General features: G+C 47.3%; 1 protein-coding gene across 2 annotated transcripts in view; it reads left to right on the forward strand.

Annotated features, from left to right (window-relative positions):
• The window catches only part of lrp1ba (low density lipoprotein receptor-related protein 1Ba), a 421,137-nt gene that overhangs the window by 197,183 nt on the left and 208,954 nt on the right, over positions 1 to 15,000 (forward strand). For both annotated transcript variants that reach the window (XM_037534585.1, XM_037534586.1), the window contains 4 exons: positions 1,059 to 1,286; positions 1,575 to 1,749; positions 3,706 to 3,800; positions 6,194 to 6,343. In XM_037534585.1, the coding sequence (XP_037390482.1) occupies positions 1,059 to 1,286; positions 1,575 to 1,749; positions 3,706 to 3,800; positions 6,194 to 6,343 (648 nt within the window). The remainder of the gene's footprint in view (positions 1 to 1,058; positions 1,287 to 1,574; positions 1,750 to 3,705; positions 3,801 to 6,193; positions 6,344 to 15,000) is intronic.

Genomic DNA, 15,000 nt, shown 5'->3' on the forward strand with positions numbered 1-15,000 from the left:
ATGAAGTCCTATAAAATTTAACATCCAGAATGAAGTCCTATAAAATTTAACGTCCAGAATGAAGTCCTATAAAATTTAACGTCCAGAATGAAGTCCTATAAAATTTAATATCCAGAAAGAAGTCCTATAAAATTTAACATCCAGAATGAAGTCCTATAAAATTTAACGTCCAGAATGAAGTCCTATAAAATTTAACATCCAGAAAGAAGTCCTATAAAATTTAACATCCAGAATGAAGTCCTATAAAATTTAACGTCCAGAATGAAGTCCTATAAAATTTAATATCCAGAAAGAAGTCCTATAAAATTTAACATCCAGAATGAAGTCCTATAAAATTTAACGTCCAGAATGAAGTCCTATAAAATTTAACATCCAGAATGAAGTCCTATAAAATTTAACATCCAGAAAGAAGTCCTATAAAATTTAACATCCAGAATGAAGTCCTATAAAATTTAATATCCAGAAAGAAGTCCTGTAAAATTTAATATCCAGAAAGAAGTCCTATAAAATTTAACATCCAGAATGAAGTCTTATAATATGTAATGTCCAGAATGAAGTCCTATAAAATGTAATGTCCAGAAAGAAGTCCTATAAAATTTAACATCCAGAATGAAGTCCTATAAAATTTAATATCCAGAAAGAAGTCCTATAAAATTTAACGTCCAGAATGAAGTCCTATAAAATTTAACATCCAGAATGAAGTCTTATAAAATTTAATGTCCAGAATGAAGTCCTATAAAATTTAATATCCAGAAAGAAGTCCTATAAAATTTAACATCCAGAATGAAGTCTTATAATATGTAATGTCCAGAATGAAGTCCTATAAAATGTAATGTCCAGAAAGAAGTCCTATAAAATTTAATATCCAGAAAGAAGTCCTATAAAATTTAATATCCAGAAAGAAGTCCTATAAAATTTAACATCCAGAATGAAGTTCTGCTAAAATGAATATCTAGTATAAAGTTCTGATAAAATTCTGTGTTTAATATTATGTTGTAACAGCTGTGCATGTGTGCTGTGTACTGATGTGTGTGTTCTGTGTTCTCTGTGTTCTGCAGTGGTGAAGCGATTCCTTCTCTACGCTCGGAGGTCAGAGATTCGAGGTGTGGATCTAGATGACCCGTACCTCAACATCATCACTGCCCTGACCGTTCCCGACATCGATGATGTCACTGCCATGGATTACGACGCGACGGATGAGCGGATTTACTGGGCCGACTTCAAAACTCGGACAGTCAAACGAGCGTCCATTAACGGGACCAGACTGGAGACGGTCATGTCTGGAGGTAAAGTGCGTCTGAGTGGGTTCAGAACCTCGGATTGTCCACTGCATGGTCAACTCGCAATTTAAAATTAGCAGTACAACAACAGAATAGTAACGCTAATTAAAAAGTTGTTTGTAAATGTATTTAATATTTACCTGGTGGATTATGGGGAGCGTGTCTCTGTGACGTACGGCTAGATGGGTAGAGCGCGTGTATACCGTGTATGAACAGATGCGCAGATGTTCTAGGCGTGTAGATGCGTAGGTTATATATGATTACAGTGATGTATGTTGTTGTGTGTGTCTGCAGATGTGCTGAACGTGCGAGGGCTGGCTGTGGACTGGCTGTCCAGGAACATGTACTGGATGAGCTCCGACAGCGACGAGACTCAGATTAACGTGGCTCGTTTGGACGGTTCGCTCAAAACCACCGTGGTCCACGGCATCGACAAACCCAGAGGCCTCGTTCTGCACCCAGCCAGAGGGTAACGCTGTAAACGAGTCATGAACCGCTGTAGCTGAACGGTGGAGCTAAACCACTGAGCTGAATGGGTGGAGCTAAACCGCTGTAGCTGAACGGTGGAGCTAAACCACTGAGCTGAGTGGGTGGAGCTAAACCGCTGTAGCTGAATGGGTGGAGCTAAACCGCTGTAGCTGAATGGTGGAGCTAAACCGCTGTAGCTGAACGGTGGAGCTAAACCACTGAGCTGAGTGGGTGGAGCTAAACCGCTGTAGCTGAATGGGTGGAGCTAAACTGCTGTAGCTGAATGGGTGGAGCTAAACCGCTGTAGCTGAATGGGTGGAGCTAAACTGCTGTAGCTGAATGGGTGGAGCTAAACCGCTGTAGCTGAATGGGTGGGGCTAAACTGCTGTAGCTGAATGGGTGGAGCTAAACCGCTGTAGCTGAATGGGTGGGGCTAAACTGCTGTAGCTGAATGGGTGGAGCTAAACCGCTGTAGCTGAATGGTGGAGCTAAACCGCTGTAGCTGAATGGGTGGGGCTAAACTGCTGTAGCTGAATGGGTGGAGCTAAACCGCTGCTACTGAATGGGTGGGGCTAAACCGCTGTAGCTGAAGGGTGGGGCTAAACCGCTGTAGCTGAAGGGTGGGGCTAAACTGCTGTAGCTGAAGGGTGGAGCTAAACCGCTGTATCTGAATGGTGGAGCTAAACTGCTGTAGCTGAATGGTGGGGCTAAACTGCTGTAGCTGAATGGTGGGGCTAAACTGCTGTAGCTGAATGGTGGAGCTAAACTGCTGTAGCTGAATGGTGGAGCTAAACCGCTGTAGCTGAATGGTGGAGCTAAACCGCTGTAGCTGAATGGTGGAGCTAAACCGCTGTAGCTGAATGGTGGAGCTAAACCGCTGTAGCTGAACGGTGGAGCTAAACCGCTGTAGCTGAATGGGTGGAGCTAAACCGCTGTAGCTGAATGGGTGGGGCTAAACCGCTGTAGCTGAATGGGTGGGGCTCGACTGCTTCATGCTTTGTGACATCACAACCATGCTGAATTCAAAAGAGGCTGATTTTAGAGAGATGTCTATTTTCCCGTGATGTTGGTCCTTTACAGCAGAGCTGGCAGATGATCTGACTGTGTTCAGTGCAGAATCCCGCTCATGTCTGCGGAGTGAAGCCACCGCAGTTCCGCGCAGAGCGTCTTGACACTGATTGCTGTGGTAGTCGCGGAGCGGACGCGGCCCGTTGGTTAGAGAGTTCGTTACCGAACCGCTCCCCGAATCGCTGCCGCGCCTGTTGCAATAACTCAACTCGTCACACTCGCTCTCGCTCGGCTTATTGAGGCTGGCAGAACAGATACGCTCATTAAGACGCTCTTAACGAGCCTCGCCGGCCATCAGCCAATCCAGCGCTGGCATTCATCTTCTCCTTATTTGGCTGGTCAGCGACAGCTCGCTCATTTGCATACATCATGAGATTGAACACGGAGCTTTTGTTTACGGTGCGCTTACTGTAACGCCCCGGTTCCTAATACGCCGGGCGTCTCCGAGATGCTGTCGAGCGTTTTCCGTACAGAATCCGTCTGTTATGATTTGCAGCCTCCGGCCGGACTTAAAACGACTCCTGAGACGTTCCTGAAAGTCATCTGTCTCGCAGGATAACGCGTGGAGAAAACAGTGGCAGATTGATTCAGTTGTTTTGTTGCCCTGGGTGATGCTGCAGACAGATGCCGGTTATTGTTGTTGTTTTCTCTTTTTTTTCCCCCTCTTTAAAACGCTCTGCCCTTTCAGCCGCAGCAGGGGGTCCTACTGTTTCTGCGCTGTTTACGTGTAAATATTATTCGAGGGATGTGAAGAAACCACAGATTGCCGTATGGACGAGTGAGCACATGCACATGAACGTAAACATGACATATGGAGCTCTGAGCTTGACAGCGAGGTCATCTACGCGTTTACAACCCACTGCTGTTGTGTTTTGTGCTGTTTGCTTAGGAAAATGTTCTGGACTGATGGAAACACCGTAAACATGGCCAACATGGATGGGAGCAACAACAAGATCCTCCACCAGAACCAGAAAGAACCAGTCGGTAAAGTCTGAGCAGCACACAGCACATGATGACACTCTTAGGCCGAAGGCATGTGGACACACCTGTAAGAGCTTCTTGAGAATATGGAGTTGGTCCCCATTTGTGGCTGTAGCAACTTCCACTCTTCTCAGAAGGTTTGGAGAGTGCCTGTGTCCATTCAGTCATAAGAGCGTTAGTGAGGTCACACACTGATGATGGACAGGAGGGTCTGGCTCACAATCTCCCTTCTAAATCATCCCCAAGGTATTCAGTGGGGTTGAGGTCAAAGCTCTGTGTGGGCCACTGGAGTTCCTCCACACCAAACCGGTCACTCCATGTGTTTATGGAGCTGGTCTGTGCTCAGGGTCTCAGTCCTGCTGGAACAGGAAAGGCTCTTCCCCAAACTGCTGACCCAAAGCTGGAAGCTTAACTGTGTAAAATGTCTTTGTGCTGTAACATCAACATCACCCTTCACTGGAACTGAGAGCCCAAACCCTGAAAAACAGCCCCAGCTCATTATACCCCCTCCACCAAACTTTACTGCTGGCTCTGTATTTTGGTAGGTAATGTTCTCCTGATGACCACCAAACCCAGATTCATCATCAGACTGACCGATAGAGAAGGTTCATCAGTCCAGAGAACATGGTTCCACTGCTCCAGAGTCCAGTGGCAGTGCTTTACACCCCTCCAGCCAACACTTGGCATTGCGCATGGTGATCTTAGGGCTGTGTGCAGCTGCTCAGCCGTGGAGACCCATTTCATGAAGCTCCTGATGCTCAGTTCTTGTGCTGATGTTGCTTCCAGAGGCAGTTTAAAACTCTGTATCGAGTAATGCAGCAGAGGAAAGATGATAATATCACTTACATTTGGCTGGGGCAGATCTAGCAGGGCAGAAATTTCACAGACTTGTGGCCAAGGCAGCAAAGTGTTTGTGGAGATTGCATGGCTATTTGCTTGATTTTACACATCCAAAACACCTGAGCTCTATGATTAGCAGGGGTGTCCACATACTTTTGACCTTATGGTGTATTTTTGACTCAGTCATTAAAACAAGTGGACACATTTGGTCCACCAACGTGCGTTAAAACCGGTCGAAATTCATTTCTACGTGACCTTTTTTAAAACGATCTTTATCCCAGGTTCTGTTCCTTTAACTTGATATATGTAAATGAGCCCTGTTCTCATCGGCTGAGCCTCCCCGAGAAAGCAGCCTGAGCTGAAACGCTCCTTATGAGGTCAGTGTGAGTGGGCGGGGCTAAACGGCTGCAGGCTGAGTAGGCAGATATATGTAAACGTGTTGGTTGTTGTGACGTCACAGCAGCCTAGCTGTATATGTATATTCATATATTCAGTTTTGGATGATTCAGGCCCTTTAAAGCATTGAAGCATGCGTTCTTATTACCAGTAAACAATGCAGGCTTGGTGTCTTTCAGACTAATGATTGAACACTTTTGTTCGTTTGGTGCTTTTATTGTGTTCATAACAAACGTGGAAAACAAAGAAATGAATTTCTGACAAATTCTCTGAAAGATGAACCAGCTCGAAGGAATAGTTGCAGCATCTGTCAGATCTAATGAGATGTTTCTGGCAGATTTCACACATAAAACGCACGTAAAACTGCTCTAAACTAGTTTGGTTTTTTGTAGCGTTTACGGTCCCTCAGTGGTTTTTATAGAAACAGCAATTGTTGTAGAAGAATTGAGTTAACTCAAACACGCTAACGCCCCCCCCACCCCCCCCGCCTTCATATTTACCACTTTACTCTAAATACTCCTGACACCCCGTGCCTGAGATTTACAGCTGCAGGCGGATCTTTAATAACAGTGATTATGTATCTGATGTAGATGGAGAAGAGCGAGGTACACTGTGATGTGTGGATGTGTGGAGACAAGCTCAGCTGCTTTTAGACACTAATGCCATTACGCTGTAAATAAACAACTCACCCTGGGGAACATCAAGATTAGACTGGAGTGGATGTGCAGTCTGTTACTGTCTAATGAAAAACAACATCTACACTGCTGTTCAGTCACATACACACTTTATTAGAAACACCTGCTATGTGTTTCCGATAACTGGCCACTTTATTAGAAACACCTGCTATGTGTTTCCGATAACTGGCCACTTTATTAGAAACACCCGCCTTGTGCTTCCACTAACTGGCCACTTTATTAGAAACACCCGCCTTGTCCTTCCACTAACTGGCCACTTTATTAGAAACACCCGCCTTGTGCTTCCACTAACTGGCCACTTTATTAGAAACACCCGCCTTGTCCTTCCACTCACTGGCCACTTTATTAAAAACACCTGTGCTTCTACTACTGGAGACACCCACCTTGTGCTTCCCCTAACTGGCCACTTTATTAGAAACACCCACCTTATTTCTCTAATCATTTTCTCTCTGTCTACCTCCACAGGTCTGTCTCTAGACTACTCTTCCAGCAAACTCTACTGGATCAGCTCAGGGAACGGAACTATTAACAGATGTAATCTGGATGGGAGTGGCCTGGAAGTGATTGACAGCCTGAAGAAGGATCTGATGAAGGCAACAGCTCTTGCTGTTATGGGTGAGTGAGCGGAGTTGTGTTTATCAGGTAATGAGTGGAGAAGTGAAAATGCATTATTATGGGTCAGTCTGAGACTTCCTAATTGATTTTAGGAATATTTAATAAATCCTGCGCTCAGTTTTTGGCTGAAAGAAACATTCAGAGTCTTGGGCCTTTCGCTCAGTGGCCCTTTTAACTGATGACAATCTGTCCTCCAAGTTGGTCAGCAGAATGGATCTGGGACTTTCTGTGATCTACTGTGTTTCCTGTCACTGTGTTAAAGAAGCTCCATGCTGCCTTTACTGTTGGGTGCACTACCGTAGTTTACTGAAGCCAAACTTTCCGTGTCAGTTAAATGTAACAGCAGCAGTGATAAATCGTGATATTGAAAGAGAAGAGCAGAAAAACATCAGGCTACACAAAATCCTTCTGTTTTTCTACTGTTTGCTGATTTTAATCCATCACCTTAAATGCTGCACAGGCCTCTCTGGCACAGTTTTAAAAAGGTTTAAATTAAGTATAATGAACAAACAGTTTTTGGTTTCACTGGGAAATCATACATCAAAAAAATGCAAAAGTTCTTGCAGAGTTCCACAAGGTTCAGTATTAGGGCCTTTGCATTTCTCTTTGTACATATTACTTCTAGATGATGTCATCAGAGAACATCATAGCTGCCAAGTAGCTTTGCTTCATATGAGAAAATCACTCCAGTCCAGTCTTTCCTCTCTCAGAGCGACGCAGAGACACTCGTAGCTGCTTGTTCAGCAGAGTTGATCACTGTAATGGTCTTCTTACTTTAGAAAACAGTCCATCCTCTAGAACCCATATAGAAAGCAGCAGCACGGATCCCCACAGCACCAACACAGAGAGCTCATATCACGCCGTTACACACTGCACTGACCGCCTGGACCTGTTACAGAGTTTAAAGCTCTGCTGCTGGTCTTTAAAGCTCTAAATGACCTTAAAGCTCCTGAATGTCTCTGTTTATGAACTTTGATCTGCAGATTCCGACCTTCAAACATCTTACATCACAGTGAAGTCCATTACCTATTAACACATGGGGCACCATAGCAGTGACCTGGCAACCAACTGGAATACCACTTTGTAAAAATCTCTACCAACCACTTGGGATGCCTTGTTAGTCACCCAGCAACCAATTGGGAGATCATGGTAACTACCTAGCAACACCCAGCAACCTTGCAACCACAGGGGATACTATTGCAACAAACTAGCAACACCTTAGCAACCACCTGGAATTCCATAGCAACCCCTTAACAACACTGTAGCAACCATTTGAAATACAATAGCAACTGCTTAGCAACACCTTAGCATCCATCTGGGATATGACAGCAACCACTTAGCAGCACCCTAACAACCACCTGGGATACCAAAGCAACCACTTAGCAACACCCTACAAACCACATGGGATGTTATGGCAACTGATTAGCAACCTGTCAGCAACATATTAGCAACCAGCTAAAATACCATACTAACCAATGCCCTAGCAACCACCTGGAAACTGCTTAAGCCGTGCAATCATGCTATGTTTTCTTTCTAGTTTGACATGGTATTGTTTTATATTATCAAATTAACATTAACTTTTATTTTAGATAAATTGGCTCCCTTACATGAAAGTTTCAGAACAGTAACTATAACAGAAGAACTTTTAAATTGTGTCTATTACTGTTAAACCTCATCAGCCGTTGGTAAAGAACTTCATTGATATGAAAAGTGCCCTATAAATGCAGTTGTTATTATTATTATTATTATTATTATTATTATTATGCTGCTTTTTTGCCGTTTTATTTAGTGTGTGGTGTAAAGCGAGTCCCTGTAAAGGCAACGATTGTCTTGCAATGTGGATGCTCCGGTGTTGCTAAGCAGCTGCTATTGTATTCCAAATGGTTGCCACAGTGTTGCTGCGATGGGGGTTGCGATGGTATTCCAGGTGGTTGCTAAGGAGTTGCTATATTATCACTATGGTAGTAGGTATCCCTGTGGTTGCAAAGTTCTTGGGTGTTGCTAGGTAGTTACTACAGTCTCCCAGTTGGTTGCTGCGTGATTGCTATGGTGTCCCAAGTGGTTGTTAGTGTTGCAAGGTGGGTTCTATGGTATTCCAGTTGGATGCCAGGTCACTGCTGTGGTGCCCCCTGGTTTATGCAACAGGACTTCATGGTGATGTAAGATGGGCGCACCAACATTTGCCTCCCATTCATTCCTTTTGGGAAACACATCAGTGGATCCGTGTTTGACACATCCGCCGTACAGTAGTGAGAGAAATGATCTTTCTTTTCTTTTCGTCGGCGTTTAAGCGCTCTGAGCACGTGGGGCTGTGTAGTCAGAGCTGATATTAGTCTGCGCTCTGGGGTTTTTCCTCTTTCTCCATGTAACCTAATAACGATCTCTTCCTCCCTCCTCGGCGTTTATGGAGCGCGGGCGTGTGATCGCTCGGGGGTCCGTGTTGATTTGAAGTGATTCGGCGGAGCTGAACTCGCGCTGATCCTTTCCTGATGTCAGCCACGTTATTGTTTCTGCTGAATTTCCCTCTCATTCCTTTTCGTCTCCCCTCCACGTTCTGTGCTCGTGCATCAGTAGTGATGACTCAAAGCTGATTGAGCGTCTCTGGTTTTCCTCTGATGAGGTCCCAGGTGACCCGGAGACTGAACCTGTTCCGTCTCCTTCGCTCTGACTCCCACCCCCCCCTCCTCCTCTCGTTCTGCTGCTCTGTTCACTCCTTCGCTTTTCTCTCGCTCACCCAGACCTGCCGGCTCCATCCGCTCAGACAACATGTCCAAGGGAAAAAATGCTCTGTCCTTTCTTTATTCCTTCGGTTTAATCGATTTACTCATTTATTTATTGATAGATTTACTGGAACATCAGCTTCCCAGGCGTAGTAATCGAGCGGTTTCCATGCCAAACAGAACATACGTGCAAAGACGTGTTTACTTTGGAGAGCCGCTGTCCTTTAGTTGGCTTCTTTAGTCTTAGCGCTGGAGCGGGATACAATAGCGACTGTCTGGGATACAATAGCAATGCTTAGCAACCACTGGGGATGCCACAGCAACCACCTAGCAACACCATGACAACTATCTGTGACACCAAAGCAACCACATAGCAACACCCTAGCAACCGTTTGGTATACAATAGCAAATGCTTAGCAGCACCTTAGCCACAACCTGGGATACCAGAGCAACCATGTAGCAACCACCCTAGCGGCCATCTGGGATAGCACAGCAATAACCAAGCAACACTCCAACAACCATCTGGGATGCGACAGCAAATGATTAACCCCCTAGCAACCACCTGATATACAAAAGCAACCACTTATCAATACCCTAGCAACCATGTGAGACACCAAAGCAACCACCTAGCAACACCCTGGCAACCATCTGTGACACCAAAGCAACCACATAGCAACACCCTAGCAACCATCTGGTATGCAATAGCAAATGCTTAGCAACACCTTAGCCACAACCTGGGATACCACAGCAACCATGTAGCAGCACCCTAGCAACCATCTGGGATACAAAAACAAATTTTAAGTAAAACCATGTGAGGCTCCAAAGCAACACCCTAGCAACTACCCGGGATACCACAGCAACCACCTAGCAACACCCTGCCATACATCTCTGACACCAAAGCAACCACCTAGCAACACCCTGGCAACATTCTGGTATACAATAGCAAATGATATAGCAGCACCTTAACAACCACCCGGGTTACCATAGCAACATTCTCCTCGTAGCTCCAGCACAACCCTAAAGACGCTCTGACCCCCGGTGTGTGTTGCTGATTGGCTGCACTGAGAGGGAGCGGTGAGGATGAGATCAGGTTTATTGACTAAAGCGCTAAACTCACATTCAGGCCTCATTAAACTGTATTAGCGCTGAAAGTGGCTCAGTGAGACTGGTCCATATTTAGCCTGCATCCAGGATCAGGTCACCGTATCCAGCGCAGTCAGATTCATTAGGACGTAAAAAGGCAGAAGCCGCTCGTAGATCAGCGCCCTGACTTTGAGAAGTGTGATAGACGTGGGTCGCTGGGTTTCAGACTTGGTGTCGGCCTCCGCAGGAGAGCAGGAGGCGCACGTTCCTCATGGTTTGTGGAGTGACGCTAATCACTGTGGTAGCGAGGCAGCTGTTTCAGGTGGAGGGATCATCAGCTAGCCTGACTTACAGCATCTGCTGCCGAGATTATATCACCTCCTTCAGCTCTGCTCACCTCCTCTTGCCTCCTCTTAGCTCCTTTCACCCCCTCTCAGCTGCTCTCGCGTCCTCTCAGCTCCTCTCAGCTCCTCTCAGCTCCTCTTGCCTCCTCTCGCCTCCTCTTAGCTCCTTCCACCCCCTCTCAGCTGCTCTCGCCTCCTCTTAGCTCCTTTCACCCCCCTCAGCTGCTCTCGCCTCCTCTCAGCTCCTCTCAGCTCCTCTCAGTTCCTCTTGCCTCCTCTCGCCTCCTCTTAGCTCCTTTCACCCCCTCTCAGCTGCTCTCGCCTCCTCTCGCCTCCTCTCAGCTCCTCTCAGTTCCTCTCGCCTCCTCTCGCCTCCTCTTAGCTCCTTTCACCCCCTCTCAGCTGCTCTCGCCTCCTCTTAGCTCCTTTCACCCCCCTCAGCTGCTCTCGCCTCCTCTCAGCTCCTCTCAGCTCCTCTCAGTTCCTCTTGCCTCCTCTCGCCTCCTCTTAGCTCCTTTCACCCCCTCTCAGCTGCTCTCGCCTCCTCTCGCCTCCTCTCAGCTCCTCTCAGTTCCTCTCGCCTCCTCTCGCCTCCTCTTAGCTCCTTTCACCCCCTCTCAGCTGTTCTCGCCTCCTCTCAGCTCCTCTCAGTTCCTCTTGCCTCCTCTTAGCTCCTTTCACCCCCTCTCAGCTGCTCTCACCTCCTCTCAGCTCCTCTCAGTTCCTCTTGCCTCCTCTTAGCTCCTTTCACCCCCTCTCAGCTGCTCTCGCCTCCTCTCAGTTCCTCTCGCCTCCTCTTAGCTCCTTTCACCCCCTCTCAGCTGCTCTCGCCTCCTCTCAGTTCCTCTTGCCTCCTCTCGCCTCCTCTTAGCTCCTTTCACCCCCTCTCAGCTGCTCTCGCCTCCTCTCAGCTCCTCTCAGTTCCTCTTGCCTCCTCTCGCCTCCTCTTAGCTCCTTTCACCCCCTCTCAGCTGCTCTCGCCTCCTCTCAGTTCCTCTCGCCTCCTCTTAGCTCATTTCACCCCCTCTCAGCTGAGCTGAGGAGCGACGTGTGGGGAAAGAGATGTGGAGATGTTTCCAGAGCAGCTGAGGGTCCGGGTTAAACCAGCAGCTTTACTGAGACGACCTTCGTGCTACTGAGGGAGAGCGAGGCTGACCTGCCTGGGCTCCGCTCGAGTAACTCGGAGGGTAAGTGTCTCGCTCGGGGGCATAAAGCTTTCAGATTGAGGGCAAGGACCTCGGAACCCAGCGGCCTCGCCGACAAGGTCGCTTTCCCGCCGCGGCGCCCGGCCGGAGCCCAGCTTCGCTGTCCGGCGCAGGTCGTGGTTTTCATTTCATTCTCTTAATCTGCAGGTGGTGCTGATGATGCTTGTCCACTGCAGGACTGCTTTCCAACCCGGAGAGACATTGGCATTAGCAGTAGCTCCGTTCGTTTCAGGGGGATCGGCTCAGTGCAGCAGGCGTCTTTCACACAGAGACCCGGGCACTGACGTGTCAGCAGAGCTGGCCGGGCAGGAGAGCCAGGGTCCTGCATGAGCAGAGACGTGAAGATGAAAAAAATGAGCTCCTTTTTTTCATCACTGGAAATTTACTGTAATACTCACCCAGCCAAAGCCCACGACCCCCTGCTTTACGTCTCGGGCTGCTTTGTTACTGTGCTGATTTATGTAAATGAGTTCTGTTGTGATTGGCTTTGTTCAAAAAGCAGTCCAAAGCTGAATGGGTGGGGTTAAACTGCTGTAGGCTGAGTGGGCGGGGCTAAACTGCTGTAGGCTGAGTGGGTGGGGCTAAACTGCTGTATGCTGAGTGGGTGGGGCTGAACTGCTGTAGGCTGAATGGGTGGGGCTGAACTACTGTAGGCTGAATGGGTGGGACTAAACTGCTGAATGGGGTGGGGCTGAACTGCTGTAGGCTGAATGGGTGGGGCTGAACTACTGTAGGCTGAATGGGTGGGACTAAACTGCTGAATGGGGTGGGGCTGAACTGCTGTAGGCTGAATGGGGCGGGGCTAAACGTTTTATTTCTTTCCGAGCTGTAAGCTCCGAGTCTATTCCCTCCATCCCAAATTCTCGGCCCACACTGTCTAATCCCCCCTTGTTCAAGAATAAACCGGCGCCTCTTCATGATCCCCAAACTGCGCTAATGCCGGAAACGCGGTACGCTCCTGTCTGTTAACGCGCTCACGCAAATCTCGTTTTTAGACTTTATTTTCACGCCCACCCTCACGCCGCCCCCCCAATCAGTGTTTTACCCGGTCGGAATTGAATCTGCTGAACGTCCAGCCGACCGGCGTCCGTGATGGCATCAGACAGGCCTAAGTTAATGAAGCGCTGGTCCTCTGTGCTCTCGCTCGCCTCTCGGACCCCCCAGCGCACACACAGCATCGCCCGCTATTGTTTATCCTCCTCATTTAAGGTGATTTGGCTGCTGTCAGTACAGGCAGCACCTCATTAGAGGAGGCAGCATCGCCTGCCGAGGCCGGGAAAGCGAAACCGTCTGAGACGCAGGGGAAGCTCAGTAATGTGGAGCCCTTGAAGTTCAGCGTGAGAAATGATCCTTTATTAGCTCCTCTTTCATTCTCGTCAGCTCGTGTATTTGGAATAATGTATCATATTAAAGATGAACCAGATTTATATCGAAGGTAAAACTCATGTGAACCGGTCAAGCATCACTTTATGACCACCTCCTCGTTTCTACGCTCATTGTCCACTTTATCAGCTCCACTGACCGTATAGCTACACTCTGTAGTTCTACAGTTACAGACTGTAGTCCATCTGTTTCTCTGATACTCTGTTACCCTGTTCTTCAGTGGTCAGGACCCCCCATGGACCCTCACAGAGCAGGTACTATTTGGGTGGTGGGTCATTCTCAGCGCTGCAGTAACACTGACGTGGTTAGTGTGTAATAAACAAGTAATCCGCCAAGAAATGTAGTTCCTTTAGAGTATGGTAACCATGATCTGCTGAACCAGGGGAACGTTTGGTTGCCCATCGCTGTTCACTGTGGTCATTTCAAGAACCGTCATTCAACGGCTCCCTGCTCCCTACATAGTGCACGACGTAGGGGTTTAAATACTGGATCCTGCAGCCCAGCAGAGAAAACACAGCTAAGAAGCAGTCGTTTGGGATTCAGACACGTCCACACTCGGTACATGATGCACCGTTTGGCTTTAGAGGCTAGAACTTCTAAACCTTCATAGCTAGAACACTATTTAGGGAGTATGGAGCCGTTTGGGATTCAGGGTTTGACGGGACTTCTGACTGAAACTCAGTCATTTTAAGTGTGTAAAACATTCACGTGACGTTCTTTAGACTTTTATTCTGTTATTTTACAGTAAATTATACCGTAACTGCTTTAATTCAAGCCTGTGATATTAATGTTGGAGTGGCCTGTTAGTCAGCTGACCAGCCTGGTTCTAGATAAGCTCCTCAGTTTAAACAGAACCGGGCTGAGCCAGATTTTCGGACCAGAACTTTCCTTTTTATAACATGCATTAAGCCGTTAGTCAGAATGAGCGATTCTAACCTTCTCTGAATTCACTACTGTACAAAATAGCCCATTTGATATGGAAGTGTTTTAGTTGATGCCAACACATTACACAAGGCAGTGTTTGATTCAAGTTAAACTGACTAATTCAAGGTCAAGCTGAATGTGTAAAAGTGGAGCACGGCCAGCTCAGTGGACACCTAGAAGTGGGCAGTTTGAGTTAGTCTGACTCATTGTAGAGGTGTTGGATCACTGAGAATTACAAAGCAACTATAACTCATGAGCACACTTGCCCGGAGCGGTGGGCAGCCCTATCCACAGCGCCCGGGGAGCAGTTGGGGGTTAGGTGTCTTGCTCAAGGACACCTCAGTCATGGACTGTCAGCCTTCCAGTCACAGGGCCGGTTCCCTGACCTCCAGCCCACGACAGCCCATCATTACTGTCAGAACATCACTGTCATGACTACAACACAGATATAGACACTTTATTTACCATCCAGAACCACCAGAGAACCTACACGAGTCTTCTGAGCTTATATGGAATGTTGATGATGGAAAACAGTGGAAAATCTGGAATAATGAGTTTTCTTTGGGGACTATTTTGCCGCACAGCGCCCTGCATGTCTCCCTCCACCATGAATGGAGTTGAAGTTCTCTAAACTCTCATAAAACAGCGTCTCAGTCATCAGGCAGTGAATTCAGAACCAGTTCATGTAGGAACTTTCTGTAGGAGCTTTTAGAGGGACGTCTGGTTCCCATCACCACCACTGTGAGGAGCTTTTAGAGGGACGTCTGGTTCCCATCACCACCACTGTGGGCAGCTCTGACTCGGTGAGTTTCACGCCGAACCGCTCAGAACGACTCGTTTACATATTAAAAATCAAATTCGGCAGAAACTTCTCCCATCTCCAATTTTTTCCTACCGCTGAAAATCTGTGGATATTTTAATTAACGTCACTGGATTTTGCCAAAACTTTTGACGGGCAGCATGTGTGTGTATATATGTGTTTTTTTTCCCTTTCCTCC

This window comes from Pygocentrus nattereri, chromosome 25 (assembly GCF_015220715.1).
Source record: "Pygocentrus nattereri isolate fPygNat1 chromosome 25, fPygNat1.pri, whole genome shotgun sequence".
NCBI lineage: Eukaryota > Metazoa > Chordata > Actinopteri > Characiformes > Serrasalmidae > Pygocentrus > Pygocentrus nattereri.